Source organism: Penicillium odoratum, assembly GCF_028828045.1.
Source record: "Penicillium odoratum strain IBT 22623 chromosome Unknown utg000006l_segment0_segment0, whole genome shotgun sequence".
NCBI classification, from domain to species: Eukaryota; Fungi; Ascomycota; class Eurotiomycetes; order Eurotiales; family Aspergillaceae; genus Penicillium; species Penicillium odoratum.
The window spans coordinates 3,383,183-3,410,461 of NW_026643148.1; the positions used below are offsets into that span (position 1 = coordinate 3,383,183).

Genomic DNA, 27,279 nt, shown 5'->3' on the forward strand with positions numbered 1-27,279 from the left:
TCTGGAGAAACTTGACAAGTACTAAGTTTGAGCAGCATTGACATCGAAGGAAGAGGCGGAACGGAAGGGATTGCATCCGGTCTCGCATTTGCTCGGGATTGTAGGGAAGTTACTGGTAGGTGGCTGGGTGAGCAAATTATATTGCAAGAGGTAATATAAATGAGTCGGAAATTGGGGTTTCAATAGTGTGCCCGATAATAACAAAATGTCGCTGGACAATGAATGAATCTAGCCCTCTTCCCGGGGATGCGACATACCTCAGTTATCGCGTTCGGTTAAGAAGGGATTTTCGCTTTTTGGCCAGAAGACATGAAAGCGAAGCATTCCTCTATTCCTTTGCGGTCTAACCGATGAGTACCAATGCAATGCTCCAATGAAACTCTCAAGCGTGCCAATTATATTGAGCGGAATTTAAAAAAGAAAGAAAGAAAGAAAGAAAGAAAGTATCATTGTTCGTATTCTTCGTTGATGAAGTATTGCCCTTGCCTTCTGATAAAGATACTACTTTTCAGCCTTCTTACCGCTACATTACCACCAGGGGTACATGAAGAATGTAATGGACATTCCACTTCGTCGCCCTTACTTTGTCGATCAGATAGTAGATAGTTACATAATCCAGGTATTTAGCTAGTAACTGATTTAATGGCCTGTTGTTTCTTGTGCGAGGGCGGTTAATAAAAATCATTCAAGCGCCCGTGGTTGATTGAAGTTATCTATTATATCTATTCTCGAATGCCAAAGTCAATGGGTGCCGATTTCTTTCTTACACAATTATCATTATTGTATTGACAGCACCATCTAAGGTCTTTTACCTAGTGCGTTGGTTCTCACCACAGTCGGTGTGAGAATGGAGTGTTGGTATACTATGTGCCGAAAGCTCGCTGACCTTGCTCATCGAAAGAGGAAAAACGTCCTGCAAATTGTGAGTAGTGTTTGACATGAGACCAAGGCTAGGATAGAAATCCATGTATTCATGAATACGGGGTCTCCCATTTGACTTGCGAAAAGATAAGGGGTTTAATTCGAATTCTGCTGCCGAGTAAGTATTGTGCAAACTCAATTCGATGATTTTAGATGAGAATCTCTAATGACTTGTTCATAGTGAATTAAGACCTTATGTGGCTTTGCCAATCGACAAAGAGACCTTGGAAATCAGCACTACAGAACTCCCGACAAATTCTGATATCGACCTGTTAGTGGGGTTTATCGAAATGGAATATCAAAAACCGGCAGAGTCTATGTTGACAATCCAGAGACCCTCGCCCCTCTCTCGGCAAGCGAAACAAGACTAGAAGAAGTACGAAAGTCTTTTCGGCTAGTCCGCGGAAAAACAAGAAACGAGCTTGCTCAGTTTCCGATGCACTATTCAAATGTAATGGGCATTCACTCTGTTCATAGACTCTTAAAACCAAGAATTCAAGTGTACGATAGTATCAGCAACTTTGATATCCATGAGCATATGTTTGTCCCCAGATTGATAAGCCTCTGGTGATATCTTCAGTCTGTTGTGTTCAAGTTGCGCAGACTACCTGCTCAGCTTACAATAAATCGCTCAAAGCAGCCTACATACCCGCTACCAGGGAGAAATAGCAGGAGGCGTGCTGAAGCAATAACTCGGTCGGCAAACACTCGCCACCTCTAATGGCCAACAGCCAGTAGCCTCTGCATTTCTGAGCAAGATGGACGCAGAACACAGCAAGGCGGCTAAAAAACTCAATGATCACTGAACCGCATACAGGGTGATGATGATGATGATCTCATTTACCCTGACCCCTCGCCTCAAAAGCGATATGCAGGCTACCTCAACTATATATTCCTCTGTACGAACATGTAGAATGTCCCACTTCCTGAAAATGAACTTAGAGCCTCGTCACGGCCTGTCGTGGCCTGATTGCCGTTCCCATTGTTAGGCTGTCCCTGTGACGCCTCGGCGAAGTCCAACACAGCCTGGACCGTCTTGACCCGCGAGACGGTGTCTGGTTTACCTCTCTTACCTTCTTTTGAGCCTCCCAGCAGACTCGACACGCTGCCGAACGCGTCCCCAACTTCTCGCCTTAGTTCCCTTCGTAAATCCTTCAGTTTCGGACAATCGACTAGTACATGGGTGACTGTTTCTTGCGCGCCACACACGCACTGATCGTCGTCGGCATAGCCAAAAATTTTTTGCGGTAAGTGGATAGCCAGTTGTGGCCTGTGCGTAGTTGTGACAATAGGTACGCCCGGCCCCTGGGCAGGCTTCCGTACAACTTTCTTGTGTGCGCTGACGGCAAAGAATGGTCGATCTTACGTAGATGGCTACCTTGCTTCGATGTGCTCCATTCTTGTTTCCACTGAGCGAGTATTGTACTGCGGATGCACGCCCTTTCCCTTGTGAGGAGAGGGCGGAAGGGATGAGTTTTACCCGGCTTGGCAGCGTCCTTCGCCATTCGGTCCGCAGCGTCGTTACCAGGATTATCACAGTGTCCTGGGACCCACTGAAGGCGCAGCACAGTGCCTGTGGTCTGGACCTCGGTGGCAGCTAGGAGGATGGCATGAATGATCCGTTGTCCTGATTTGTTCTTGACATGCTGAATTGCTTGCAGCGCCGACGTACTGTCGCAGAGGATCGTCGCCGTGCGTCGGTTTGCCATTCTTGGTTGCTGGTGAATAATCTTGAATACCATACTGATTGCGTAGAAGATGCCAATGAGCTCCGCTACGTGGACCGACCAGCGGTCCATCGGTCCCACCTGAACCTGTTGAGATTCGACTACCTCTGCGTTGTTGTCGAGTGCTACCACCGCCGCCCCTAGATGACCCTCGCATCCCGAGGCGTCCGAATAGACTACGATATCTGATTTCAAGTGAACTTTTCCGGCCTGATCACTCGCTGCTTCTCGGTCCGACTCGATCTCAACCTCTGTGAAGGGGTCACGACGCCACAGTGCGAGTGGTTGTGGATCGATAGTTTCCAGTTCGTTCAATCTCTCCAGATCCATGGTCTTCAATGCTTCCGCGAGCGGGAAGCGGGCATAAGACCCGATATTATTCCTCCGTTTCTGAGCTCGTGAAAGCGCGGTCCAGATAGGGTGTTCCCGAGGTAGCGTGTGAAGATTCGCAATCTTGCGTTGGGCCCGATGGCGGAGGCGAAGATGAGTGGGTAGGATGTGCGCTTCTACTTCTAGGGTTTTTGTAGCTACCGTTCGGAACGCCGATAGGATTCGAATTAGCACGGTTCTCTGCACTGTGTTCAGGTGCCGCAGGTGAGTTTTGTCTCTCAGCGGGTCGTGCCAGACAGTTAATGCATAATCCACGACTGGCGTAACACATGCTTGGTAGACCTGTCGCATCTGTTCTGGGCGCAAGTGTCTTAGCCCAGCCAGGGCGATGGCTACTTTGGTTGCCCGTTTGATGGCCTGCTGTACATGCTCTTTCCACCGCAGTTCTTGATCAAAGACCACTCCCAGTAGCTTAGCTGTTGGTGAGGGCAGAACCGCTGTCCCGTTCACGACTATTTGACCTTGTAGACGTTCTCTACGCCTTCTGGTGAGATGGATCAGCTCGGTTTTCTCGGCTGCAAAACAGGACCCCGTTCGCCGCGCCCATGCTTCGATGCGGGGGATGTCCTCGGACTGTATCTTGGCTAAGTTCTCTTCGGCGGATTGACCCACCCGCCAGCGGAAGTAGTCGTCGATGAATGCGGAAGCGCCACCGTGAGAGTTGACGGGTTGATCGACCAGATCGGAGTTGAAGAAATCAAAGAGGATCGGGGAGAGAGGTGATCCTTGTGCCAGTCCTGCATTCGCCAGCGGGATCACCTCTGTGCGGAAGTCATCAAATCCTATGCTGGCGTGTCGGTCGCTCATGAAGCTCGCTATCCATTTTCTGGCTACGGCAGGGATCTTCCTAGCTCGCAGGTAGGCATCTAAGCTCGCCTTGTTGACTCCATTGAACGCTCCTTTCAGGTCAAATGAGACAAGAGTCAGGACTTTATGCTTATACCACGCCTGATCAATCGCATTTGAGAGCATCAGCAGAGCTTGCTCGGTGGTTCTTCCTGGGCGTCCTCCGAATTGGGTGTCCGGTAGCAGACCATGTTTTTCTGCGAGGTATGAAAGTCGTCGAGCTATTACTGATTTGAGAAGCTTGCCAAGCGTGTTGAGGAGTGAGATTGGGCGGTAGGCCCCGGGGTCCGAGTAATCCGGCTTCACGGGCTTCCGTAGCACCACAATCTTCGCGCTCTTCCATTGTTTCGGGTGGTACCCCAGGTTCACTGATGCATTGAATATACTGGTGATGACACTACGTAGGCGTTTCCACAGCTGTTTCCATACGAGCATCGGCAGGTTGTCTTCCCCTGGCGCGGTGGTTCCTTTAGCGGCCTTGAGGGATCGTTGAATCTCAAGCTCGGTGATAGGTTGCCACGGGAGTTCCAACGGTGCTGACGTCGACAGATTGGCAGCTGGCATGTTCATTTCAGGAAAGAAAGAGTCCAAAAAGGCTTGCGCTTTGTCTTGGTTATCAGTGAGCTCTTGGCTGTCGACCCGTAAGGCCGGGACACCTCCCCAGGTGTCTCTTGGTTTCATATAGGTGGCAGCCTTCCAGAATTTTCCTTCTCCCACCTCATCTAGGAATGTCCTCCAGTGTGATGCTTTGGCTTTCTCAATAGTTCGACTCCACGCCCGTCGGCTTTGTTGCATCGCTTGGAAGGCAGATGTGGAATGGGGGTGTTCCCGTCCGAGCATCGCGCAGCTTTCCTACCACCTCCGGCGTAGTTGGTTGACTGTGATCTGTTGAGCTTTGAGGTCTGGGGTGAACCATCGCTTCGAGTATGGCGTCGGGTTTGTGTCAGGTGTGAGCCGATTTATGGCTTCTGTTGTCACCTGTGTGAGCTTTTGAACCATCGTGTCTACGGCTGGTCGAGTTTTGATTTCTTCCCAGGGTCCGATCTGTCGCATCACCTCTTCCCCAATCCTATTCCAATCTGCGCGGGCATAGGCCTTTCTTGTCTCTGTGGGATGATTGTGCTGGGCTTGGACGTTCCATTCTGAATACGTGGCACGATGGTCGGATCCGTAATTTTCGTGGTAGAGGTGGCACTTGATGAGTAGATCAGGTCGGTCTGTCACCGTCTGATCAATAGTGGAGTTCCTCCCTGGGTCGCTCAGAGACCAGTAGGTCGCCGTGCCCCGAGGGAGGCAACTGTGGAGGCCGTTCGCTTGGAAGAAGGTGATCAAGTCACCCGCGTCTTCGATAAGCCTTGGTCTGGATTGTAAGTAACCCAATGAAACATGTTTGTATTCACATCTTGCTAACCGCGCTTCTAGATGGATCTGATTGCTATCTTGCTTCTCACACCTTTTTCCGACCGCTTCCATCGCCACAGTGCTCTTTTCTTCTCCATTCCAACATTATTCCAGATCTTGGGTCTGCTTCTCACCAGCTACGCTGGCTCTGACGAAAACCCCTGGCCACGGTACGGTGGATTGCTGATCGTCGGATTTGGCCTCGGACCTACTGTACCCATCACCATGACGTGGACAGCAGAGATCTTCCAGCGCCGCCACGGCGAAGTCGGCGTGGCTGCAGCCTCTGCGGTGGTCTCGGGTTGGTGAAACCTTGGTAGTATCATGACAACCTACGCTCTGTATTCTGGATGGGCGAGTGACGCCAATGCTCCCGGAAGGCAGAAGTACCGGAAGAGTAACCTGGTTATGATTGTATGATTGGAATCCTGATCGCTAGTTTCTTGGCTGCAGTGCTGATGCAAGTGGCCCTTCACTTCACGGATCGTCATGACCGTGATTCTGAGGAGCAAGAAGATGCTTTTGATGGTGCCGCGCGGAGAGAGGTGCAGCAGCGTGGATTACGGGGATTGGGATCAGGGATGGGTCAGTGGTTGCGGCGCGGCAAAACTGACCAGAGGTAATTTGCAATATTAATTTTAGGAAAATAATCTTATTTCATGACCTAGCTAAGGATAACAAACGACATCGATCTTTGAACCATTTTCATTGACAACATTGATATTCATAATCGTGCTTTCGTCGCCGATCCACGGTTTTGCTTAAACGCCTGAGCTTGCCGACCGGGTGATCTCAAGTCCTGGATTTCAGCAAGATGGTGGAGTCATATTTCACGCAGTGGAGATGGAAACCAAAAAAATTATCATATTGGAATCGATGGAATGAATAATAAATATCATATCCATCGAACCGGCATCCTCCGTTACGGCTTGCCCCGCCATATCACGTGTTAATCCCCCACTTGTGGCTCTGTGATTACTGGTTGCGGATGAGCATTTTGCCTCGCAAATACAGATGGAGATAATTCAGAGAGACTTTATCTGACTTGATCCAACAGCTGAGGTTTCTACTTTGAGCATTTCTGTTGTGTTTGTAGGGAATCTCCCCGCCAAGTGGATCTAAAGTTGTCGGGGACCTTGGCAGGAAAAGCGACGATAAGACTAGCGGAAAACTCTGCTACGAAGTATCCAATTTTGTTGCAAGCCAAGTGAAAGCCAAGACTAAGAGCAAGAAAGATATAATAAGTTGCACTCTCTGTTTTTGTGCTCCGATTGAAGCTGCAGGGATTTCATCCGATTTCAAGATCTGCATTTCCACAGATCAGCATATAGTTGACCTTCGGATATCTGAAAATGACTTCCTTTGTTGACGAAACGCCTGCGGATTCGACCAGCCTGGAAAGTGACAAGAAATGGAGCTTACAGCCTCTGATCCGTAAGGCTGAGCGGTCCCATAGTCGAATGCCGGGACTTCGAAAGATTCCTTTTCGAGCCATCGCCATCATCACTCTGATTGCATTTTTGAATATCATTGTGTGGGCTGCGGCGGCGGTTGTGCTGGTATGTTCAGTCTCATTTGTGGATCAAGTAGAAACAAGCTAACGGCATGACAGCACTTTCATCCGTATGTTTTTCTGTCTGTCCTGTCCACACACTCCAACTAATATTTTAGAACAATGGTATCCACCGCAGCTCTTGCATACTCCCTTGGCTTGAGACATGCTTTTGATGCGGACCACATTTCTGTAAGTTCACCTCGGATCCATACTTCGATATGTGCAAGCTGACACGAATATCTTAAGGCCATTGATTTGATGACACGTCGATTATTGGCAACCGGCCAAAAACCTGTCACTGTGGGAACGTTCTTTTCTCTTGGGCATTCCACGTGAGTAATAAGCCAATAATACATCCTGGCCGCCCTAACGTATTTTTAGGATCGTGATCATCACATCCATTGTGGTCGCAGCTACAGCTGCTGCAGTGTCCTCAAAGTTCGATAGCTTCAGCACTATCGGCGGAATCATTGGTAGTTCCGTCAGCGCAGCATTTCTGATCATTCTTGGACTGATGAATGCCTATATTCTATTTAAATTAATCAAACAAATGCAAAAGGTGTACAACTTGGCCGAAGGAGAAGAGGACGAAGCATGGAAGATCGAGGGTGGAGGTCCGTTGTTTGCCATCTTGAAGAAAATGTTCAAATTGATTGACCGGTATGTTGCGAAAATTCCGATCATTCATCACCAGCTGACGGTTTCTCAGTCCTTGGAAAATGTATCCTCTTGGTGTTCTGTTTGGGCTTGGTTTTGACACCTCATCAGAGATTGCGCTGCTCGGGATCTCGTCCATTGAGGCTGCCAAGGGAACATCATTTTGGGTGATTTTGATTCTTCCTGCATTGTTCACCGGTGAGTGGATCTGAATGATGATCAACTTCAGTTTTCACTAACCATTCCTAGCTGGTATGTGTCTTCTGGACACCATTGACGGAGCCCTCATGTTCTCCCTGTACATTCAGCCTGCACAGAACTTCCTTTCCCAAAAGGCTGCCAATGATGAATCAGAAACAGTCTCGATTGATGGCGACGAATTACCTCAGTCTAGAGATAACCATCGAGACCCTATCGCGTTCCTGTACTTCTCGATCGTGCTCACCATCTTGACTGTCATCGTTGCCATTGTGATTGGAGTAATCCAGCTCCTTACCATGGTCCTCAATGTGACCAACGCCACAGGAAAGTTCTGGGATGGCGTACAAGTGGCCGGCGATTATTATGATGCCATTGGTGGCGGCATTTGCGGTTGCTTTATTATATTTGGAGGGCTGAGCGTTTTGGTTTATAAGCCATGGCGGAGATGGATGGATCGACGTCACAGACGCTCGACAACGAATGATGAAGAGCGATACCGTGATGATGCTTCTGGGCAGGAAGATACCATTGTTACTAGCTGTGGAGTTGGTGAGGGCGTTTATGAGCGTGAGCAAACTACCGTTGATATCAAGGGGTCATCTCGTGTCACAGCGACCGAGGAACGACGGATTGAACAGGAGATCGTTTAAGACCACCAAATGGTTGAGGAAGTGAGGTTGAATTGTGGGAGTGATGAATTGGGAGAGTGATGAATTAAGGGAGTGATGAATTGGGAGAGTGATGAATTGGGAGAGTGATGAATTGGGAGAGTGATGAATTGAAGGGGTCAACATTGGTCAAAAAGATGACCTCCACTTCGTTTCACTTGATTCCTAAATGAATAAGACAGAAATTTACTCAACCATTCATCCAATTTTTTCTACAGGGCCGGAAAAAAGACAATCCCACCGGAGGCTAAATTGAAAATCTTCTGTAGTGTCGTTCTTCGTGCTTACCTTGGAGGGCATCCAATCCCCCACTACTCATGCTATAATGCGTGATCCCCTAGGAGCTTCAAGAGAATAAGCCCTTTCAGAAGCTGAGGGTCCATACATAGGGTCATGACAGATGTATCAAGGATCCAAATTCACCATGCGCTAAACTGAGGCCCCTTTCAACTGAATGATGTCTACTAAGATGGGGACCACATGTAATGTTTCTCGTTTCTATCGGACATATTTAAAGAGTCCAATAGTGCTCATCCTAGTGAAATACACTGACTACCTCTCCCTGCCTATTTCTACTCACCTTCATCTGACTGCCTATGGGTTTAATACCTAGTATAGAAATTCTCGAGTGCTAGAAGGAATCTGAAGGTTCAAAAGAAGTTGATGCGCCAATAGGTCAGAAGAGGTGTTTTGAAATCATTATGGCTCCAACAGAGAGGAAAGGTGAGAAATATGGCACACAGAATCCTAAAGGCAACACCTTCCGCTTTCTTCCTTAAGACGGCCCTTCGATAAACCTGCCTATTTAAGGACACTCCAAACCCATCACCAAATCAAGTTTGATGATTTTACCCGTTACGATACTCACGAAAATCTCGATGGATGTGGTCGTCAGCTGCAGCCTTTCGATACTATTTCTGAGACAACAGCATTATGTTTGTTTCTGTGCGTGCAAGGCAATTGAATATTATGGTAATTTGACAGTGCGTTGTTAGAAAAGTCAAACAGGCTCTCCAGAACAGTGAGAGTTGGAGCGCTGCTGGCCATCCTACGCTCTGTGTGGGAGGCTTTCGGCTAAATGAACACCTGAAATTAAATATTCATCCCTATAATCATCTCTATAATCTCCTGACGTGGGCTTCGATATCATTGATTATATAGAAGATAATTCCACCAAAGTCGACAAGCGAGGAAAACCAGTCACCAAAAGGATGCCCACTGTACAAGACTAAGATAGATTGATTGCGCCGAACAGGCTTCTCGTCAGCAAACAATTTGGCGGAATTTTTACAGAATTATGATAACCTAAATTCCACCAGATGAAAAAACCAGTATTATCTACTTATGAGATATTTATTTCCGTGTTCCTTTCATCACAGAATGAAAAGTATCCCAACTCTCTTCAAGGGCTGGTTGTCTCCAGCCTATCATCCATTCTGAGTGCAGTGCTTGTTGTGCTGTCGCTCTTTCTCCCGGCCGGAAGGTTAGCATTGGGCGAAGCATCGCCTCAAATGCCCTCCTATCTCTCTCTGTCACGATCTGCGGCCTCGTCCAAGATGCGTATCGGTTCATTCTGTACCACCGAAGCGCGATCGAGAACTACCCCCTGCAGGCGTGCGGATGTGGGCTTGTATTCAGTCCATCGCGGAATATGATCCAGGAGCTGTTCGAGGACAAGAGGCCTCAAGATATCACGATGATGCCGCTGATGGGAAATGACTGGGATGCGCACACCGGCGCCTGCCTGCAGACGCTAGAGGGCCATGACAGTCAGGTCAACTCAGTGGTGTTCTCCCACGACAGCAGCCGCGTGGCGTCTGGGTCAGACGACAAAACAATCAAGATCTGGGATGCACACACCGGCGCCTGCCTGCAGACTGTTGAGATCGGATCTGCAGTATCCAATCTCTCCTTCGACGCTACTGGCTCTTGCCTTCATAGCGATACTGGTAACATCGCTCTACGCGACCCACCGACACCTGCTCCTACTATTTCCATAGAAGGCGCCGCTTCAGAGCTCCAATCACTGTCAGCCAGTCAACCGCCGCAGACCCCTGAGTACCGAGGTTACGGTATCAGTTCTGATTCGCTCTGGATCACATGGCATTCGCAGAACTGGCTATGGCTGCCTCCCATGTATCGCCCTGTATGCTCTGCCGTAGGACAGTCCGGGTCAGCCTTGGTACTTGGCTGCCACTCTGGGCGCGTGCTAATCTTTCGCTTCGCGGATGAGGATCGCAGCTGAACGCTGATGATCATCAGCAGATAGCAAAAGTGGGTCACGCAATCTGATCTAATTCTCCCACGCACAATGTTTTCTCACGTACGGCCATCGCAGTCACCTGATTGCTGGACTTGGCTGGGAAGGTAATATTCCGTAATATTTACATACGGGTGGTGGGGCTGGCGTTGGATGAAACGATAGTTGTATTCTATAGACGCCAAGATATATGATTGTAATCTTCAAGTGTATTCAACGTAATAAATCCATTCCATTTTGTATCTCTCCTCTGCCAAGAATTTCGCTCAGGTCTATATTTTCGCATCCTATATAATTTTGATGATATACGAAGATGAACTAAGCGACCAGAAAGGCCAAATCACCCACTCACATCTTTTCTACTGATCTTACACGTCTTGGTGGGTGGTCTTGGCGCCACAGTCGTCCATGGCTGACATCGCGGTAGTCCGTGTAGTCCAGTAATTCACCACCGGGACAAGGTAATAGTTTTGGCTCTAAACAGTACTCATACTAAATGTCAACTCATCATCGCATTCGCTGTTATTAGATAACACCGCGCATGTAGATAAATAGTAATGATGGTTGAATGTGCAGGTACCTCGCAGCTTAGCTTGTAAGCCCGGTCAAGGATGAAGTTCCATGGCTCCTGGTCCAGAATGTTATATCGATAGTGGGTCTTGCACCACATGGGAATTCTGAAAAGGGATCGACGCCTTTCCAGAGGACAGGCTGGCGTTTGGTTGGTCAGGCGTGGTGGGGTTGTGAGTCATGATGGACTGTAGATGCCTCACCAATCAAGGTTGTTGGAAACAGGAGTGCAGCGGGTCCGTGGCCGGTAAGTTTGAGCGGTAGGAGCAGGGCCCGCAGATCAGCCTAAGTCTTGCCCGGGTACTTACCAGGGTACATGCAAAGGTACTCGTGAAGTCTCAGGTTTTGCCCTGCCACGCGCGTCGATTGCAGAGATGAGCAAGAAGATACTTTGTAGTATTCGTAGCAATTGATGAATCTTCTCATCAAAATTTTACCAAGGGCTAAAGTATCGTCAAGAATAGGGTGCATAAGATGACAGGCGGAAAGTGGGACGGCGAGATCGCAATGATCGGCCGGCACCTTAAACCTTAAATAGCACGTGGGTTGGTCTCGAGGTCCAGTCCTTCGTGCATCTTGCTATATACCACTGTTAGGTTCCTCAGAGTCTGGCAAGAACAGGGACAACGTGGGTTGCAGCAGTTCTGATCAATGCGCGATAATAAGGGAAATGGTACCTATGATCGCACTTGCATGGCTATTGCGTCTAGCCCTCTTTGAATGCTGTATTGCATTATATCTGTCGCAACTTGCAATGCAACGTAATTTGATTGCCACAGCGATCGTATCTATGGAATCCATTTCATCAATTCTGGTACTCAGTCGCCGATATAACCCACCGCAGGAAATGGTTAGTCTAGATGATTGATTTGATGGAACCAAGGGCTGGTCCCCCTAGCAACATGAGACCAACCACGGATCCATTGAAGGTACGTCTTCTGGCTAAAGATTTCCAAGTAACTTTCTAATGCCCTCGCAAATCAGTGGCCCTTCCTATGAATTTGCGTAGGGGGTTTCTGTGAAGAGATGTAGCCGACTTGATATAAAAGGCGCGAGATTTCCAGCCTAGAAAAATTCAGGACTTCCCTCCTCACACTCCCGTATGTTACAGTGCCGACCGCTATCGCCTTCCATATCGAATAACACATAGAAGCTCTTAGACCTCGCCAAACGCGGGTTTGGGTTGGGTTTTCAATTTCCTTACCCGCCCACGGGCAACCCACCGTGGGTTTTGTTGAAATATCCTGGTTGCCGAGATGATAATGAGGCTGGAATCACGTGCATAATTGTATATCTCTCACACTGCTTGTATCTAATGCAAAACAACGAACACAACTCCCCTCAATAACATGAAAAATTGAAGCATCACTCAATAAAAACAACACTCCGACCGCCCAGACAGCGGCAGAAGCTTCCCGCAACCTGCCGACGCGTGCATCTACTACCATGGCTGATCCGTTTGCTCCCTTGATTCCAGACTCAGCAAACAGCTTGCAGCGCCTTGGATATACCATGCACATCACGATTGGGCAAAACAGACAGACTATGTATTTGCCAATCGATGAGCACTTCATAACCCAATTTTGCGAAGGGCTTCGGCAGCACAACTTCCAGGTCTTCGTTTTTGACGTCACTCCTGGGACTGGCGACGAAGTCCTCACTGGGATGACCGGTCGTGTTATTGTCGAAGGAGTCTATTCCCACTATATGGACTTTCCTGCCTCGGAGCTTCATGCAGAATTCAATGCACAATTCAGTGCAAATGGCCCATCTAGGAAAAGAAAACAAATCGGCGGGGAAACCCTGACGCAAGCGGCAATTAGTTGGTTGGAAAAACCAAAAGCAGAAATGACGTCACAGTTCATGGATGTCGGCGCGTAGGGACATTTCAGAGGTTTTCTGACAGGCGTAGAGCAATGGAATAATCATACGTTGTCTTGATTTTGATCCTTTCCAAATTTTGGGCAATGAAAATGAAAACCGTGATTCTTTACATATTTAGGACACCTTGACATAAGAAAATCTCCCCAGATGTCGACACAGTGATGCACTCTCATTTGAGAGGCAGCTGGTACAGACCCCATAGCCTCAAACCAAGCAGCGCACACACCAATTGAACAAAATCCTCGGCCATAGTATTTCAAACTTAGCGATCCAAATTCACTGAAAAGTAATGGAAATGTATATCTTCAAGGACTCATTGGAAACTTGCAGAGTACTGTGACTACACATAAATCGATTTGATTGTCTATTTACGAGTGGAGATTGAGTACAAACCGAGTGGTGAAGCATGTAATCTCCCTAGATTCACATCGGAAAAATAACAGGAAGTGATCAAGCAGCACAGTGTTGTGCTATCAGAGTCGCCACTCTCCAAAAGTCTACTGTTGCTGTCTCGGTAGACTTTTCGGAAAGTTTCACAGCAAGCCATCTAAGCGCAAAAATTCCCAAAGAATCTTTTTGCGCCCAAGAATTCTTTTGCTCCGTCGAGATTGCTCGCATCTTGCATGCGATCTGTGGCTTGGTGTTTGGGACTGTCCCCGGCTTCTGCAAGAGCGGATCCGCGCTCAGAAGCATACGGGAAAGCTGACGGGAGCCACTGTGAAGGAACTGGCACGCTCGTTTCAATCTTGGCCCATTTTTCTTCTTCAAACCTTGCAGTCTCGTCCAGATAGGGGCCATGTCTGCTGGTTTCTCATTTGGTGAGATCAAGCCCTTGTCTTCCGCGTCTCTCTGCCAGTGGGCGACTTGTTGTCGGGCAAGCAGTTTCCACCGCAGATCCTGCCGTGCCATCTGGTGATTCGATGAGCGAAAGTGGTGAGGGGCGGAACTGCTGGTTTTCATTTGGCCGGGCAGAAGTGAGTGCTCTGTATCATCTCCAGGTGTGTTGAAAGGCGACTCGGGCTTGTTGTACAGGAGCAAGAAGAGGACAACTAGGATACAGATGGGCAACTCATCTGGCTGAGGAGTTTGGCTATCAAGCGAATTTCTTATGTGAGGTGTCATAGCGGGCTCGAAATTTACAGAGACAGGCATGGCCTCTCTGAAAGAATCAAATTCGATCCTTGGGATGAAGATAGAAGATAAGGGGTGCAGGTGCCGGTGGAGCAGCGAGGGACGGGATTCTTAAATATCATGGCCCGGAATCAGATGAATGAGTCGAAGTTTGAGGAGCGGATCAAAATATGCTTCATTGAAACCCTACATTTGGAAGCAATGTTCAATTCGGACTTGATGATGTGATCAGCAAAAATCGGACAAAGTCAGTTTTCTGATCCAAGTGCACAGAACATCATCCCACAAGTACAATACCATATTCATGAGGCGACAAGAGAGCTGCCTTCAATGAAAAAGTTTTAATTTGGGGCCACATCATCAGATAGACAGGTTTATACTCTAAATGATAGCTCTCGATCTACTTGTAGTCATGCGATAAAGCCAGAATAAATTCCCAAGCGGTTCAACGCGATATGCATGCCTTTTTGGCTGGCTTTTGATAGTCAATACAGCGCGTATCTTCAGAGTCAGCGGAGAAATGTGAAATTCCAGCAGTATTGCAAGGGACTGCAGGGCTCTGCCTGATACGCGGACCAGTCATCGATGATGGCCGACAATGCATTGGTGATTCCTGCTCGCTTCTGTGGAATGACCGGAGAATGAGCCGGTGCAAAAGAAGCATGCAGACAAAGACCAGAGAACCTCCAAGTACACTGCCAAGCACCAACGCCATACCTCGTTGGGAAATCCGTCTTGAAAACTCGGTGCCATCCATGATGGCGCCATGCGTTCCAGGGGCCGGAGTTCTTGCAGTGGTTGATGAACTCGGGGTCCAAGTCCCGGTCTCCGTGTATGTATTGAGTAGCGTCAGCCCTTTGGGTTTAGCGGTCATATATGTTTTACCACTTCCAGTCTCATGAGAGACGCTTGTGTATGATGGCGATGGCAAAGGTTGAGTGGTGGAGTTATTGACACCCACACTGTTCCTGGCTCCCATGGGCTCCTCATTGCGGGTAGAAACTCGGCTGCTTGTAGTTTTTGAGTCAGCCAGAGAGAACGGAGAGAGCCTGGGAGTATCGCGAGATGTTGGGGTTGATAAGGTCTCTGCGGCTTCTTCATTGGCATTTACCGTTTCGACTGGAAAGGAGGTGCCCTGGCTAACAGTAACCAATGGCCACGATGCAAAGCTCATCGTTACAGCGACATGGCTCGAAATATTAGCATTATCATCGCGAGAGTCACTGCTTGCCTCATGAGGCGTACTCGTGATTTTAACTTCCAGTGAAGCCATGGCAGAAGTGTCTTCTACTGGGGCGCCCACCTCTGTCAAGCTCTGGAAATAATCAAGCGAAGAAGATGGAAGCTGTGGATTGACATCCGAGAGCGTAAAGTCTTTTCTGATCGATGTAGAATACGGCTCAAAAACAGGCCAGGGGGTCAATTGCGATGCATCTCCAGGTGACGAGACTTCTTGAGTGATATCGACAATGACGACTGTCGGCTGGCGGGTGTCAGCGGACTCATTGTATCTGATAGAGCTTCTCATACGAGAGCATTGTATGCTGGAGCTCTTCGTACACATATCAGCAAGCATATCTGGGCAAAGGACATATCGGGGGACAAACGTTATAGACACACATGGTTTGGTTGGTGGAGTGAGGACAGGCATGCATGGGAAGCATCTCAAGAAGTAGGCTGTCTGTACAGAATTGGAGGGTTTGACGTGTATCACAAACTTCCGGATCTGAACTCCAAGCACGTTAATATTATAAAAAAGTGAGCTCAACACCATGAAAATCTCAGAAAGTGATGCTTGAAATTTTGCCAATGACTCAAGTATGCCGGTGTACCACGGGCCCCTTCGGATACAGCCGACCTTATATATCTGCGGTCGCAGAATACGGTCAAGCAACTTTCACAAACCTGAGGCGACCGTTGAGCCAGTCTTTCCTGCGTGCATCCCACTACATACAAAGAGAGCGACGCCCGGTGCCAACAGTATCTGCAAAATACTCTATCCAACCTACCAATGGCTCAACCTCTGAGTCGTGTCAAGCGAGAGCAACTTCGCAAACGCCGTAATAATCTACTGCGTCGGCACAATGAATTTTGGCTACTGTATGGGATCAAAACATGGCTCATCATGGAACAGCCAGATGGGCAGATCTTCACCTACCATTCGCATCCTCACGTTCCTCCACCATCACGAGAAATGATCGTAAGAATCCAGGATCCAAAGATTGAAATGCTGGAAGACTAACGTTTGAAGCAAAAACGCACCGCTGTGAACAAAACACCTCGTGATTATGCGGTTTCCGCCCAGCCTGCCGAGACAAGGCTGCCCGTGATCTCTTCTCCGGCTCATTCAAGTGATGCTTGGAAAGCGTTGGAGGAGCATCTCCAGAACAACCGACTTGGAATACGCAGTACCAGAAGCGCGCTATAGGAGAATCAATAATTGCTGATCTTCGCGGCTGTCATGCACACCACCGTTTGAACTGCATCCAGGCTCGCTAGAAATACAATGCCATTTTCTCAAATCTCAGTTCTATTGCTATTTCTACTGTTTCTGATAATCTTGTTTTTTGATTTAATTCACATACATCAGTCCCTCCTAGCTAGTCAATGGTCCTCATGCGTTCAGAAGTGACGTCGCAAAGATTAACTGGGGTCCATCAAATGCCGCCGATGGTGTCGATGAGCTCTTCCGTGGCTCGCACTCGGATCAAAATGGACTAAATCCACATCAGAAACGTATGGAATGTGAGTATAGAGGTGATAAGTACCTAAGCGTTGACCATATTCTTCTCCGTCTCGGTCGCTATCGTGAGCCAGAAGGGAGGGAGTGATCTGTACCATTTAGCCAAAAACCCCAATTGCGCATAGAATACCCGTACACGACTTACTTTCGTAATCGTAGTGCTTTCCTTGGAAATAAAGGTCGATGGCCAAAGGGGCCTAGACATCTGATACTTGATCAGCATACAACCAAGCCCAGTAAGCAGAGCAGGGTATACGCAACTGAGCATGCTACAAAGAATCCCATTGCGAATATACTGAACGCGACCATAGTAGCAGATGCACGCAGTCTGATTTGATGACCTTGAGAAACTCTGCGGCTGGATTTATATCCTGCAACTCATTCCAAAATATTTGAGGCTTGCCGCAAAATGTTGGTAGCATGATCGCCCAGCTGAAAAGCCCATATCATAATCCGGCTGGCGACATGGTCTCAATTTTGGTCACCTGCAGAAAAGCGCGAGGCTGCTTGTACGACGCAAACACCATGTGCGCGTAGGTATATCTGGCGAGTTCGATTCCCTTCAAATGCGTTCTTTCCTTCTCATCGAGCAGCCGAATTCCGGAAGAAAGATCAACACCACTGTCTTGAGATTATGCCGTCGGAACAGGCCTTAGTGTCGACAGGTAGGTGCGTATGTGCGATACTTACATCTGGGCTGACTCTCTTCGCGACTAGACACACAGGAATTGATAGAGCCACTACTGAGAACTTCCCAAGGTTCGATTCCATTCCCAGCTCAACACGCTATTCTGAAAGCGATCCAGTACCACCTCGAAGACCACATCTTTCAATTCCTTCAGAAATGGCTCTTGGCCGAATCTCAGGCTGTAGGCTGGACATGCGTTGAGGCAGTCGAGTTGCACAAGGTTTTCGAGTTCTTGGCCGACCACACAGAGCGAATAGAAGCGCAAATAAATTGTCCACCAGCACAGTCGATTCAGAAATGGCATCGCGTGATTAGCAACGTTCGTCACGCGTCTGTTCACCGTATTCCGCAAGCTCGAGACATCTTGCTTCGAATGGTCCGACACGCGATCGGCTTTGTGGGAAGCATCGCCGGCGGAAGAAGCCCACAAAGCCTTCGTCGACTTTATCGCTTCGTCAAGACAATACTTCATGTCTCAGATCGCTTGCAAGCCCAGCTGAGAGATAAAGTGAGGTTCCAGGTGCAGTTGTGCAACGCTCACCCTGAGCAGCTCGGACGCCGATTACAATTACTGCCAGAGGCCATGAAAAGACTTTTGAGAAACATCGAGCAGCGCATGGTGTCCCAAATTCAAGATTTTCTACAGCTCGAGTTTTCCTAAGTCAAGGACGGCGACCGGTTAGCGTACGAGAAGAGCACAGATCTGGCTAGTGCGCGACGTAGTCTCCGCAGAGAAAGCTGCAGTGAATGTGTGAGCGGCAGCAGCTTTGTATGTGTCTAATCACCAAATATAATATTCACGTCTGTGGTCCCATGTACAATGCGTATCCCAGATCCATGGAAGTAGTCAGCAAACAAATTGTAGGTCCTTCACCTCATAGCCATCTCGTCGCAACTTTCTTATCCGAAAGCCCACACTGTCGTTTCCATTCGGTTTCCGCCTGCGCTTCCTCCGTGCGTGATTTGTCCAAAGCCGTTCGGAGCAACACAATTGTTCGGATCAGGCGAGGATCTCCAGCGGGACTTGCTCCAGGGTTGAAATGGTACTGCAGAGCCAGATCCTGAGTGGAGTCCATCACGGCCGCGACGAGTCGATGGAAGTTCTTGAAACAATCGGTGTAAAAATCATTCTCTCGCTCTTGCTGGTTTCGTTGTTGCAGCCATTGCTGTTTCAGTGCTCGAGGCGTGGTCTTGGGGGATCTTTTCGACATCCTGAGTCGGGGCCGCGTCGCTTCCACAGCCATCGTAGACCCTCCCGCCATGGCAATTTGGTGATCGAGTGAGTTGATTTCCGGGAAAGACGTTTGGAGTGGCGGAGCAGCCGGTGTCATTGCAATCAGCTCGGCATCTTGTGCAGGGTCAGCAGGCCGACTGTAGATGCTTGTGGCGCTGTCGCGAAAATGGACGGAGAGGGCTTTGCGGAAGGCGTTCATGGCGTCGAAAAATCGACAGGAGTGATCTCTCTAGGCGCGAGAGCGTATGTCGAAGACTAAAACAAAAATATCAAATCGGGATCGGGCCGTTGACATTTGAGCTAGCGTGTCTTACGTCGGCTCTGTAATGGTGGATCTCAACATACTACGAAGCTTAGTCTCTCTTTAACTACCAGCGGTGCTCGTGGAGCGCAAGAAATCACTTCAACAAAAAACACACATTATTTTGTTTTCTCTCTTGCGACAGCCACGATAGTATGATCTGTAAGCCAAACCCGAAGGATTAAACGCCCCATTGCATATAACGAGAATTGTGAGACTCACAATCGACCGGGCCATCAACATCACAGCCGCCTTCGCTTCTGTCGTGCCGTCGGCTCTACGAAACGAATCGTCCTCTTTGCCTCACAAGCACAGTAGCAGTGTCTCACGGGCGGCCAGGGTGGCGTTTGATGGTCTGCACGGCCAAAGTGAGCAAAGGCCTGCTGCGCTTCAAGAAACTCCTGTGCGCACTTTGGAAATCCGCCAATCTTCTCACAACAGGCACCATTGGCGATGTTTATCGTAAAGCGCTCTTCAAGACTGGCAACGTGAAAGGCGACGCGTTTTCTGTAATATCCGCAAGGTGTGCAGCGGTCATTGGGGTCTACATCACCCAAGGAATGATCCTGACCAATCTGAAATTTCGCACCAGGGATCTCAACTAAGACGCGCGCGAGGATTTCGCCAGCCCCCGGGCGTGAGCAAAGGATGGACCCTTCGCAGTGAAATCCGACCTGACCCGGGACAGGAGTGGCGTCAAACTCGAAGAAAAACATTGCGGATGCGAGCACCGTTCTCACCAGCTCGACTGGAATGAGATACTCCATTTCGGACAATTGGTGTAATGCGCTGGTGTCATCTAGTTCGGGTAGCGGACCGGGGATGGCATGATCGAGTCGAAGTACATCCGGTTTCGACCAATGCGGTAAGTAATTCAAGGCTTCCAGAAACCCTTGGGGGCCGTCCATCGAGGGCGATGACATTGTGGCGCGAAACAAGCGAGGGAGCGCGCCGTCCCAGGTCGAATATTGCGGGCATTGCGCAGAATCAAGCGCGGTACATCCCGTGCCAACCGATAAAAGCAGATCATGTCGTTTCGCGCGCGGCCAGATGACGCCCGACTCCCTCCACGCAATGGCGAGCGGGTTGTTCGCGCGTACTCCACCATCTTGGAAAGGGCCGAAGCCTGGTAGCCGTCTCGGCTGAAAATAGCTGCCGCGTGTTAGCCGTGTTGGTTCCGAATCGATGGTCTTTCACTTACAAGGGCGCTGCGACACTGCATTCAGCTCTGGTGAAAGAAAAACGTTAGCTCTCTGCACTGTGGCCCACAAATCGCAAGAATTGTTCGCAGAAGCCAACTCACATGTCGCACAGATATGGATTCTCTTGGTCGTGGCTGGGCGTCAAAAATTCGTAGGCGGCGTCTGCACGGCGATGGCCCGTGCCTCGGTAATTGGCAAGCACGCAGGCCTTGCCGTCAGATGTGCGACTCGCAACGACGGCCACCCGACATCCGGCAGGACTGGCAGTGGTCACGTCAAAAATACGACGGTCCGCGGGCACTGCCTCTTTTAGGGTCTGGGCTAAATTCTGTGAGTCATACAAACTACTGGGGATCACGTTGAAAGCCGAAGCCAACCATCGAACGAATCGCGGCACCGGGACCCGTGAAGCATGGAATATTTTTCGCGCTAGGTCGGGGAATGCCCGCGCACATTGCTCGACCGAAGCGTGGTTCAAAAAAATATCAATGGCCGTTAACGCGCCTGCGCATAGTACTGTTAGCGTGGTGGTGGAAAAGGAGGAAGCGCGGAACGTACCAACACTCGTTCCGAGACACAAGTCGGGCAGAGACTCGATCGGCAAGCCAATGCGCTTCTCCAACGCCCGCAGCAGGCCCAGTTGGATCAGCCCACGGACGCCACCGCCGTCCAAACTGAGGACCACCGGGTGCTTCGTAGGGGGTAATTGGCGTATACGGACGAGGAAAGTGTCCTCGCAGACGGGGCATTCAGTGAGGTCCCAATGATACTCGCCGAGAGAACTTGACTTGCCAAAGATCACGACACAGGTGTCACAGAGTGCATGCTTGCATGGCATCATGTGTTCGGGCGGCCGACACAAGCATAGCATGCAGGTTGTGGTGGAGTACAGGCCACCCCATTGGCGAAAGTAACGCCGCAGGAGATCCTTTCGGGTCGTGGCAGAGGTGTTGTTGGCGTTCAGTTGCAGGAAAAGCCGTTTGAAATGCGAACCGATACCGTCGCAGAGACTGCGAGTGGCACCTTCACTCGAAATTTCGGCACAATGCTTCTCATACAGTGCAGCAAAGACAATGGGCGGGGAGAAACCTACGCGTGTCAGTATGATGAGCATTGAAACGAGAACTGTGATCTTACCGTGCATTTCAGGGGGGTACGCATGCATGAGGATGGCCGAGGCCACAAAGACCTGCATCTCGTCCTCGGCGCAGCCAGCCGATAAGACGATCTGAGCGCCTTCTCGAAGATAGCGACCCATGGCTCCGTCGTCGGGATAACCTCTCCGGGCTTCGGTCAGGAGATCAAAGGGCGGTGCGATTCGACATCGCTTGTAGCTTTGAATAAACGATTTCCAGAAGGCGCCTAGATGAGACGCTGAAACGTGACCTCCGGGGGACGCTTGCTGATCCCGAATGGCGGACAGCTGCTCGACAAGGAGAGCCCGAAGAGGTTCGAATGCAACCGTATCGGAGAGGCCACATCTTGGTCGCAGATCCAGAACGACGGTCTCTCCAGTCTCAGCAAATGCTTCGAAATCGGCCAGGTGTCGCGCTGGCATAGGATCCGAATCGTTGTGCTTGGTCAAGACGATGACTATTCGCATGGAGGTAGAAACAGGCTGGCTGCCAACCGCAAGTCGTCGACGGGGCTGCTGCAACAGGTCTCGGGCAGACTGCAAGTCGGATTGAGAATTGATGAACAGGCAAAGAATCTGGGTCCATGGCAGAACGAGTTGAGCTTTCACTTCTTGGTGTAATTTTGCCGGTAAACAAGATTTTTCGTCATCTTGAATAGCATATCGCCGGTGTCGCTGAGTCGAACGGTGTTTGCGCCATCGGGAATCGCCCTGGCTTTTCTCGAGAAGCAGGCTGCTCTCGGCAAAAAGAACCGGGTTCTCAGTATGACCGGATCTCCCACCCAGGTGAAGACGAATCCAGCCCGCGGGACCTTTGCGTGTGACATTATTGTGGGGGTTCAGCGCTCGCAGAGCCTTCAGACGATTCGAGTTCCCAGCGAAGTAGACCAAAGATGGACATTGGCGTTTCGGAGATGGCATTCCCTGCACCAACTCCTCCAGACGACCGGTATCGACCAAAGTCCAGGCTCCGTCTTCATTGACAAGATCAAGCCACGCTGCCATGGGGCCGTCTGATTGTTTGGACACAGAATGAGATCAGGGTGGGTCTTATACCAGCTAGGCCGGACGGATTGCAATTAATGCTGCGGAAAACATGCCGCTTGTATTGTAAATTGAAGGCTTGCACTTTGCTTTGACCCAGAATATGAGGCTAGGCTATCGAATTAAGTGCTGCCATACTAAGAGACCCCACATCCTAAATAGCAGTAAATGAGTACATGAGTACATATCAGGGGACATTACCCGACGTCGCTTTTACTAGAGGCTTTGAATGGCTATAGAACGGAAGCCTGTGTCAATATAACAGCTACTCCACAGGCCAGGGCTGTCAACACTCTGATCGCCGAGCTATAAAAAAAACATCTCTCAGCTCAAAAGTGCTTAGACATTTATGCGCAACAATGGGAGCCCACTTATCGAAATATGTGTAAAAGCAGAAAAGCGACGGACGCCTCCTGATGTGACTGATTTATCAATCATTGTCATACTCACCAATATTAAACATACGCGTGAGACTCCAAAGCAGCGGCAAGAATATCTGGTAGAGGATTTGATCGGTAGATGCTCGGCAACATTTCTACTGCATACGAGATCTTGTCTCAGGCCTGCAGTGTTTGCACTCCACTTGCCTCTTTCCAGGAATATGTAGCAATTGAAAGGAATCAACTTTACAATATTTATTCGAAAGCAAGCATGAGACTGAATACACATAATAGAAATAATCAACTACATACATCGTAAACATACTCCGAGGAAACCCCCATGACTCAGCCTGGCCCTTAATCTGCACCAGCATCATATCAAAATACAATATCAACGAGGGTAGACGAAAGTCTTGAGAATTTTCGAATCAGGTACATCAAATACACCCTCATAAATTGGCAGAAACAAAATGAGGTGATACAGTAACTGTCGGGATATACTCTTCTGTCAGAACAAGCTTGCATCTGATAGATCACATTTCTGTGCACGTAACCTTGCGCCAAGCTGCGGCTCCGGCGTATGGGATTGAGGGGTATTCTGAACCTGACTTGGAGGACACATCTATCTACATGAATCAATTGACTTTTGCTTTCCAAGCATACGCGCTGTCCACTTAAATGTGTACACAGTACCTAGCTGGTGATACCAACAGTAACTGGATGTCTGGATGTCACAGGATGATCCTTACCGTACCCATGTGCGCCAGTCGCCCCATAGGGCAACATTACATCGTCATTGGTTACTTCTTGGGATATGCAGATGAATACTCTCCCAAGCTTGATACGGGAACCAATCACAAGCTGAATGTTTGCAAGGTCTAGATTAACTATCATGTAGTTCGGAGTAATTTGGGCGTGCTATTGCGGGACAGGAGACTGCATGCAATACGGTCAAAGCGAGCATGACAGGAGTTTCAAGAAAAAAATACTTTGCTGCTGTTAATTCAACTACCTAATTGACTAACGAATTTTTTTTTGCTTGTTTGTTTCCTTTGTTTTTTGTTCTTGCTTTTGTTTTTGTTTTTTTTTCTTTTTTCTTTCCTTTTTTTCCAATACTTTAACGAGACAGATCAGTGAGACCAGAGCATAATTTGGACGTGCTTGTTACCAATCGGCAATTAAAGTTCCTCCTCCGTACTATCGGTCATATCCAAATCCTTGACCACGATTCCGTTGTTCTGTAGCATCGTCGCCTTGTAAATGTCATACAGAGCGTGGGCTATCACTTCCTGTTTCTGCCTTTCCGAGGGATCCATATCTTTCCATGTTTCGCTTCCTTTTTCCTTCATAAATTTTGCCCTGCTGATTTCGACAACGGGAAGCTGACCCTGGGGTCTGGATAGATCCCGGTCTGTTATTCCATTCGACGTAGCAGTGGTATTTGTCGATCCTGACGAGGCATCAGAATTGACGCTCTCCGTGTCCTCGTCACGACTAACTGGATTGGATCTGGTGCCCGTCACATTATTTCGCTGGTTGGGTGGAGGGGTGCCGCAGCCATCATCACTTAGAGAAGAAATCCTGATATCAGGTGTCCTCAAGCGCGAGGTGGCTCTCTGTAGCTGAAGCCGCCTCAGAGAGTCGTTCAATGGACATGGTGTGGTGGAACGACAGCGATTTTCGCTTCTAGGTTGCTTTCGGGCCCAGGCCACGTATTGCCCCTCCTGATGATCCCAAACTTCTTTGATCTTTTCCTCGGCTGCCTCCCGCCCATGGCAAAGCCGTTGGAAATCGCATTTAGGAATCCACGAATATCCCTCTGTGACTTTGCACTTAATCATGTCTTCTTCCCTCAAACCCTTCCATTCGACTCTTGCCCATGAGCATGAATTACGGGTGGAGAATCTCACACCCGTATCTTCGAATGCGGCTCCAAAGACGCCGGCGACGTTTTCGATCGTATACCGATAAGGCTTTCTCCCACCAACACCCTTGTCTCTGATTTCGGTAATTCGAAGGTCTTTGTCGGAGATGTTGGCAGTGCGTTCATTAGTGTACCCGGATCGGAGCTTGAATGTGAACCTGGCTGACTCGGGGGGACCTTCTACCACAATCACGAAGGTCGATTTCCCTCTCCAAGTTCCCCATCCATCCACAACATCTTCGGGGTCTGGAGCTGGACTGTGCGTGATGCGATCTTTGTTGTTTTTCTTGGGCGGATCGAGAACAGCAAGACATTTGAAACCCCTCGCTAGGCTACCGACACTCTGCTCGCGCGATGATCTCACGCTGGAAAGGTTCGGCTTACTTGGTACGTCCAATGTGTTGTTTTGCATGGGTTCCGGCTGGTATTCGGTGTTGCGGTTTGCACCAAGATCTTTCATCTCAATCTCCCCAACCTCTATCGATTGGATGGGCTTGTCATGGTGTGGGGTTGAATTGTCGTCCACTGGGGCATACTGTTGTGTCTGGTCTGAATGATTTTCGTCGGGATACGACTTCGTCTTCATATTTGGATTCGCATCGGATACGATTGCTTGTTGGTCTCCACTTTCCAATTTCTGTCGAGACAGAGCTCCTTCTTTTGCCTTTTCCACTGTTTTTTGGAGCTTCTCAATATGTTCTGACTTTGAATTAGATTTCTTGGTGACACCATCGGATGGCATAATGGCAGGTCAGAACAATGATCGCTCTGAGATGGGCTGATGTGTCCAGCAGGAGCTATTTATGCTTTTCTGGCCTTGCTGAGAATCATCTTGTACACCATAATTTTCAGTGGACACAGAAAGAAGATTGAGCCTCCCATCATTTTTAGAACGTTGAGATGCCATCAAGATTCAGGGATGAAAGAGAAACGAAACACATTGGCCACAGTGCGCATTTGAGGATGCAACATCACGTTTTTTGTACACTGCCAGACGTGTGACTATGATCCGCACAATAAAGTGACTCAGAAACCGAATTTATCACCTCAAGTGACTGACTTCGCATAGGCTTCGTGACCTGCGGGTAAAAATATGAAGGTATCGGAGGCAGGTTCTGCACTTCATGCATGCTCGTGCTTCCGCTACAGATCGGCATCACAATTCACAATAGACCTGTCTTCCGGTGGTTGAAAGCAAAGTTTCCTTTTCTAGTAAGAGGCTCGCATCTCGATACACCTACTCGCTGGGCTTACTTTTCTTTGCTTGGCCATAAGGAATTGACCTCCCAGATCCCCATTACTGTTCTCAGACTTACATCAGTGGACTTTCTTAACGCTCAGCGCTCTCCACTGAGAACTCGATTTTTCAGTATCACAATGACATTGAGGTCTCTCTTTATGGCATTTCAGTGTTTTCGTTTGATTGCTGCAGCGTCTCATGCTCCTTCGACTCTATCTAATTTCGTGGAACCCCGCGGGATTTCACCTCACAAACGCAGCACTGGTCTTTATGCTGCGGTACTGAGGGGTAACGGTATGGTTGCCGACGGCTGGCCCGGCATTGACCAGTGGGTTGAGTCTTTTGAAGCTATGTTCGAGAACAACAAAGGCGTCATCTCCGTCAGCTGCTCCCAGTGGGGTCTCCCCAATAACTCAGAAGGCGAGACCGAGTTCATCCATGATGCCATCCAGCAAGTGGCCCACTCAAGTGGCGTCGACGCCCGCTTCATTTTGTCAATCGTCATGCAAGAGAGCAAAGGGTGTGTTCGTGTTCAGACTACTGACAATGGTGTGGTCAATCCGGGACTAATGCAAAGCCACGACGGCTCTGGTTCCTGCAACAAGGATGGAGCCATCCAGAACCCTTGTCCTGAGAGCGAGATCCATCAAATGATCATGGATGGCGTCGAGGGCACCTCGGCCGGTCCTGGCCTCAAAGCGTTGATAGACCAGGAGGGGGGTTCCGCACATGTAGCTTCATTCTACAACGCCGCCCGAGCTTACAATTCCGGCGCGGTTGCCTCTAGCGGGAATTTAGGTCAGGGAATTGCTACTCACTGCTACGCCTCGGACATTGCCAATCGCCTTATGGGTTGGACCAATGGCCCTAGCTTGTGCGCTCCCAATGTGATCGGCGTGTTATCTGCTGCGCATTGGGAGGGCAAGAGCGTCAGTGCTTGCCATGGGACAGCAAAAACCTCACATTTCCGATCAACTCCTTCGTCTCACATGTACTCGCTGTCGTCCCACCCAGTTGCAAGTGCGCTGGATTCACCGTATACTTCAGGATTTGCCACGACTCCTGTGGTGATTTCTCTTGGCACGGCCACGTGTGCTTGTAGCAAGAGGAGACTTCAAGCGAAGGGACGACAGCAGTAACTTTTTCTTTTATCTACCTTTTTTCTTGCTGCGTCCGG

At 49.1% G+C, this 27,279-nt stretch overlaps 11 protein-coding genes across 11 annotated transcripts; 7 read left to right on the forward strand and 4 right to left on the reverse strand.

The window, feature by feature from the left end:
- Nucleotides 1-5,306: 5,306 nt before the first annotated feature.
- On the forward strand, nt 5,307-5,908 carry N7520_009673 (uncharacterized protein; the record flags this gene model as incomplete). Its single annotated transcript, XM_057143607.1, has 2 exons — nt 5,307-5,586; nt 5,739-5,908. The coding sequence occupies 2 exons, from the start codon at nt 5,307-5,309 to the stop codon at nt 5,906-5,908; spliced, it is 450 nt and encodes a 149-aa protein (XP_056992895.1).
- A 729-nt stretch (nt 5,909-6,637) lies between these two features.
- Nucleotides 6,638-8,348, forward strand: N7520_009674 (HoxN/HupN/NixA family nickel/cobalt transporter; the record flags this gene model as incomplete). Its single annotated transcript, XM_057143608.1, has 7 exons — nt 6,638-6,844; nt 6,898-6,908; nt 6,957-7,029; nt 7,087-7,172; nt 7,222-7,500; nt 7,550-7,695; nt 7,747-8,348. The coding sequence occupies 7 exons, from the start codon at nt 6,638-6,640 to the stop codon at nt 8,346-8,348; spliced, it is 1,404 nt and encodes a 467-aa protein (XP_056992896.1).
- Nucleotides 8,349-10,017: 1,669 nt separating this feature from the next.
- N7520_009675 (WD40 repeat domain-containing protein) lies at nt 10,018-10,611 on the forward strand (the record flags this gene model as incomplete). Its single annotated transcript, XM_057143609.1, has 1 exon — nt 10,018-10,611. One exon carries the CDS (start codon nt 10,018-10,020, stop codon nt 10,609-10,611), a length of 594 nt encoding a protein of 197 aa, XP_056992897.1.
- A 2,031-nt stretch (nt 10,612-12,642) lies between these two features.
- N7520_009676 (uncharacterized protein) lies at nt 12,643-13,077 on the forward strand (the record flags this gene model as incomplete). Its single annotated transcript, XM_057143610.1, has 1 exon — nt 12,643-13,077. One exon carries the CDS (start codon nt 12,643-12,645, stop codon nt 13,075-13,077), a length of 435 nt encoding a protein of 144 aa, XP_056992898.1.
- A 453-nt stretch (nt 13,078-13,530) lies between these two features.
- On the reverse strand, nt 13,531-15,739 carry N7520_009677 (uncharacterized protein; the record flags this gene model as incomplete). The annotated part of the gene is made up of 2 exons (XM_057143611.1): nt 13,531-14,129; nt 14,929-15,739. 2 exons carry the CDS (start codon nt 15,737-15,739, stop codon nt 13,531-13,533), a joined length of 1,410 nt encoding a protein of 469 aa, XP_056992899.1.
- A 483-nt stretch (nt 15,740-16,222) lies between these two features.
- Nucleotides 16,223-16,639, forward strand: N7520_009678 (uncharacterized protein; the record flags this gene model as incomplete). Its single annotated transcript, XM_057143612.1, has 2 exons — nt 16,223-16,411; nt 16,463-16,639. The coding sequence occupies 2 exons, from the start codon at nt 16,223-16,225 to the stop codon at nt 16,637-16,639; spliced, it is 366 nt and encodes a 121-aa protein (XP_056992900.1).
- Nucleotides 16,640-17,588: 949 nt separating this feature from the next.
- N7520_009679 (uncharacterized protein) lies at nt 17,589-18,303 on the forward strand (the record flags this gene model as incomplete). Its single annotated transcript, XM_057143613.1, has 2 exons — nt 17,589-17,619; nt 17,672-18,303. The coding sequence occupies 2 exons, from the start codon at nt 17,589-17,591 to the stop codon at nt 18,301-18,303; spliced, it is 663 nt and encodes a 220-aa protein (XP_056992901.1).
- A 214-nt stretch (nt 18,304-18,517) lies between these two features.
- N7520_009680 (uncharacterized protein) lies at nt 18,518-19,075 on the reverse strand (the record flags this gene model as incomplete). Its single annotated transcript, XM_057143614.1, has 1 exon — nt 18,518-19,075. One exon carries the CDS (start codon nt 19,073-19,075, stop codon nt 18,518-18,520), a length of 558 nt encoding a protein of 185 aa, XP_056992902.1.
- Nucleotides 19,076-19,419: 344 nt separating this feature from the next.
- N7520_009681 (patatin-like phospholipase family protein) lies at nt 19,420-22,519 on the reverse strand (the record flags this gene model as incomplete). The annotated part of the gene is made up of 5 exons (XM_057143615.1): nt 19,420-20,329; nt 20,379-20,405; nt 20,481-20,883; nt 20,938-21,468; nt 21,517-22,519. The coding sequence occupies 5 exons, from the start codon at nt 22,517-22,519 to the stop codon at nt 19,420-19,422; spliced, it is 2,874 nt and encodes a 957-aa protein (XP_056992903.1).
- Nucleotides 22,520-24,116: 1,597 nt separating this feature from the next.
- N7520_009682 (uncharacterized protein) lies at nt 24,117-25,604 on the reverse strand (the record flags this gene model as incomplete). Its single annotated transcript, XM_057143616.1, has 1 exon — nt 24,117-25,604. One exon carries the CDS (start codon nt 25,602-25,604, stop codon nt 24,117-24,119), a length of 1,488 nt encoding a protein of 495 aa, XP_056992904.1.
- A 635-nt stretch (nt 25,605-26,239) lies between these two features.
- Nucleotides 26,240-27,241, forward strand: N7520_009683 (uncharacterized protein; the record flags this gene model as incomplete). The annotated part of the gene is made up of 1 exon (XM_057143617.1): nt 26,240-27,241. One exon carries the CDS (start codon nt 26,240-26,242, stop codon nt 27,239-27,241), a length of 1,002 nt encoding a protein of 333 aa, XP_056992905.1.
- Between the last annotated feature and the right edge of the window lie 38 nt (nt 27,242-27,279).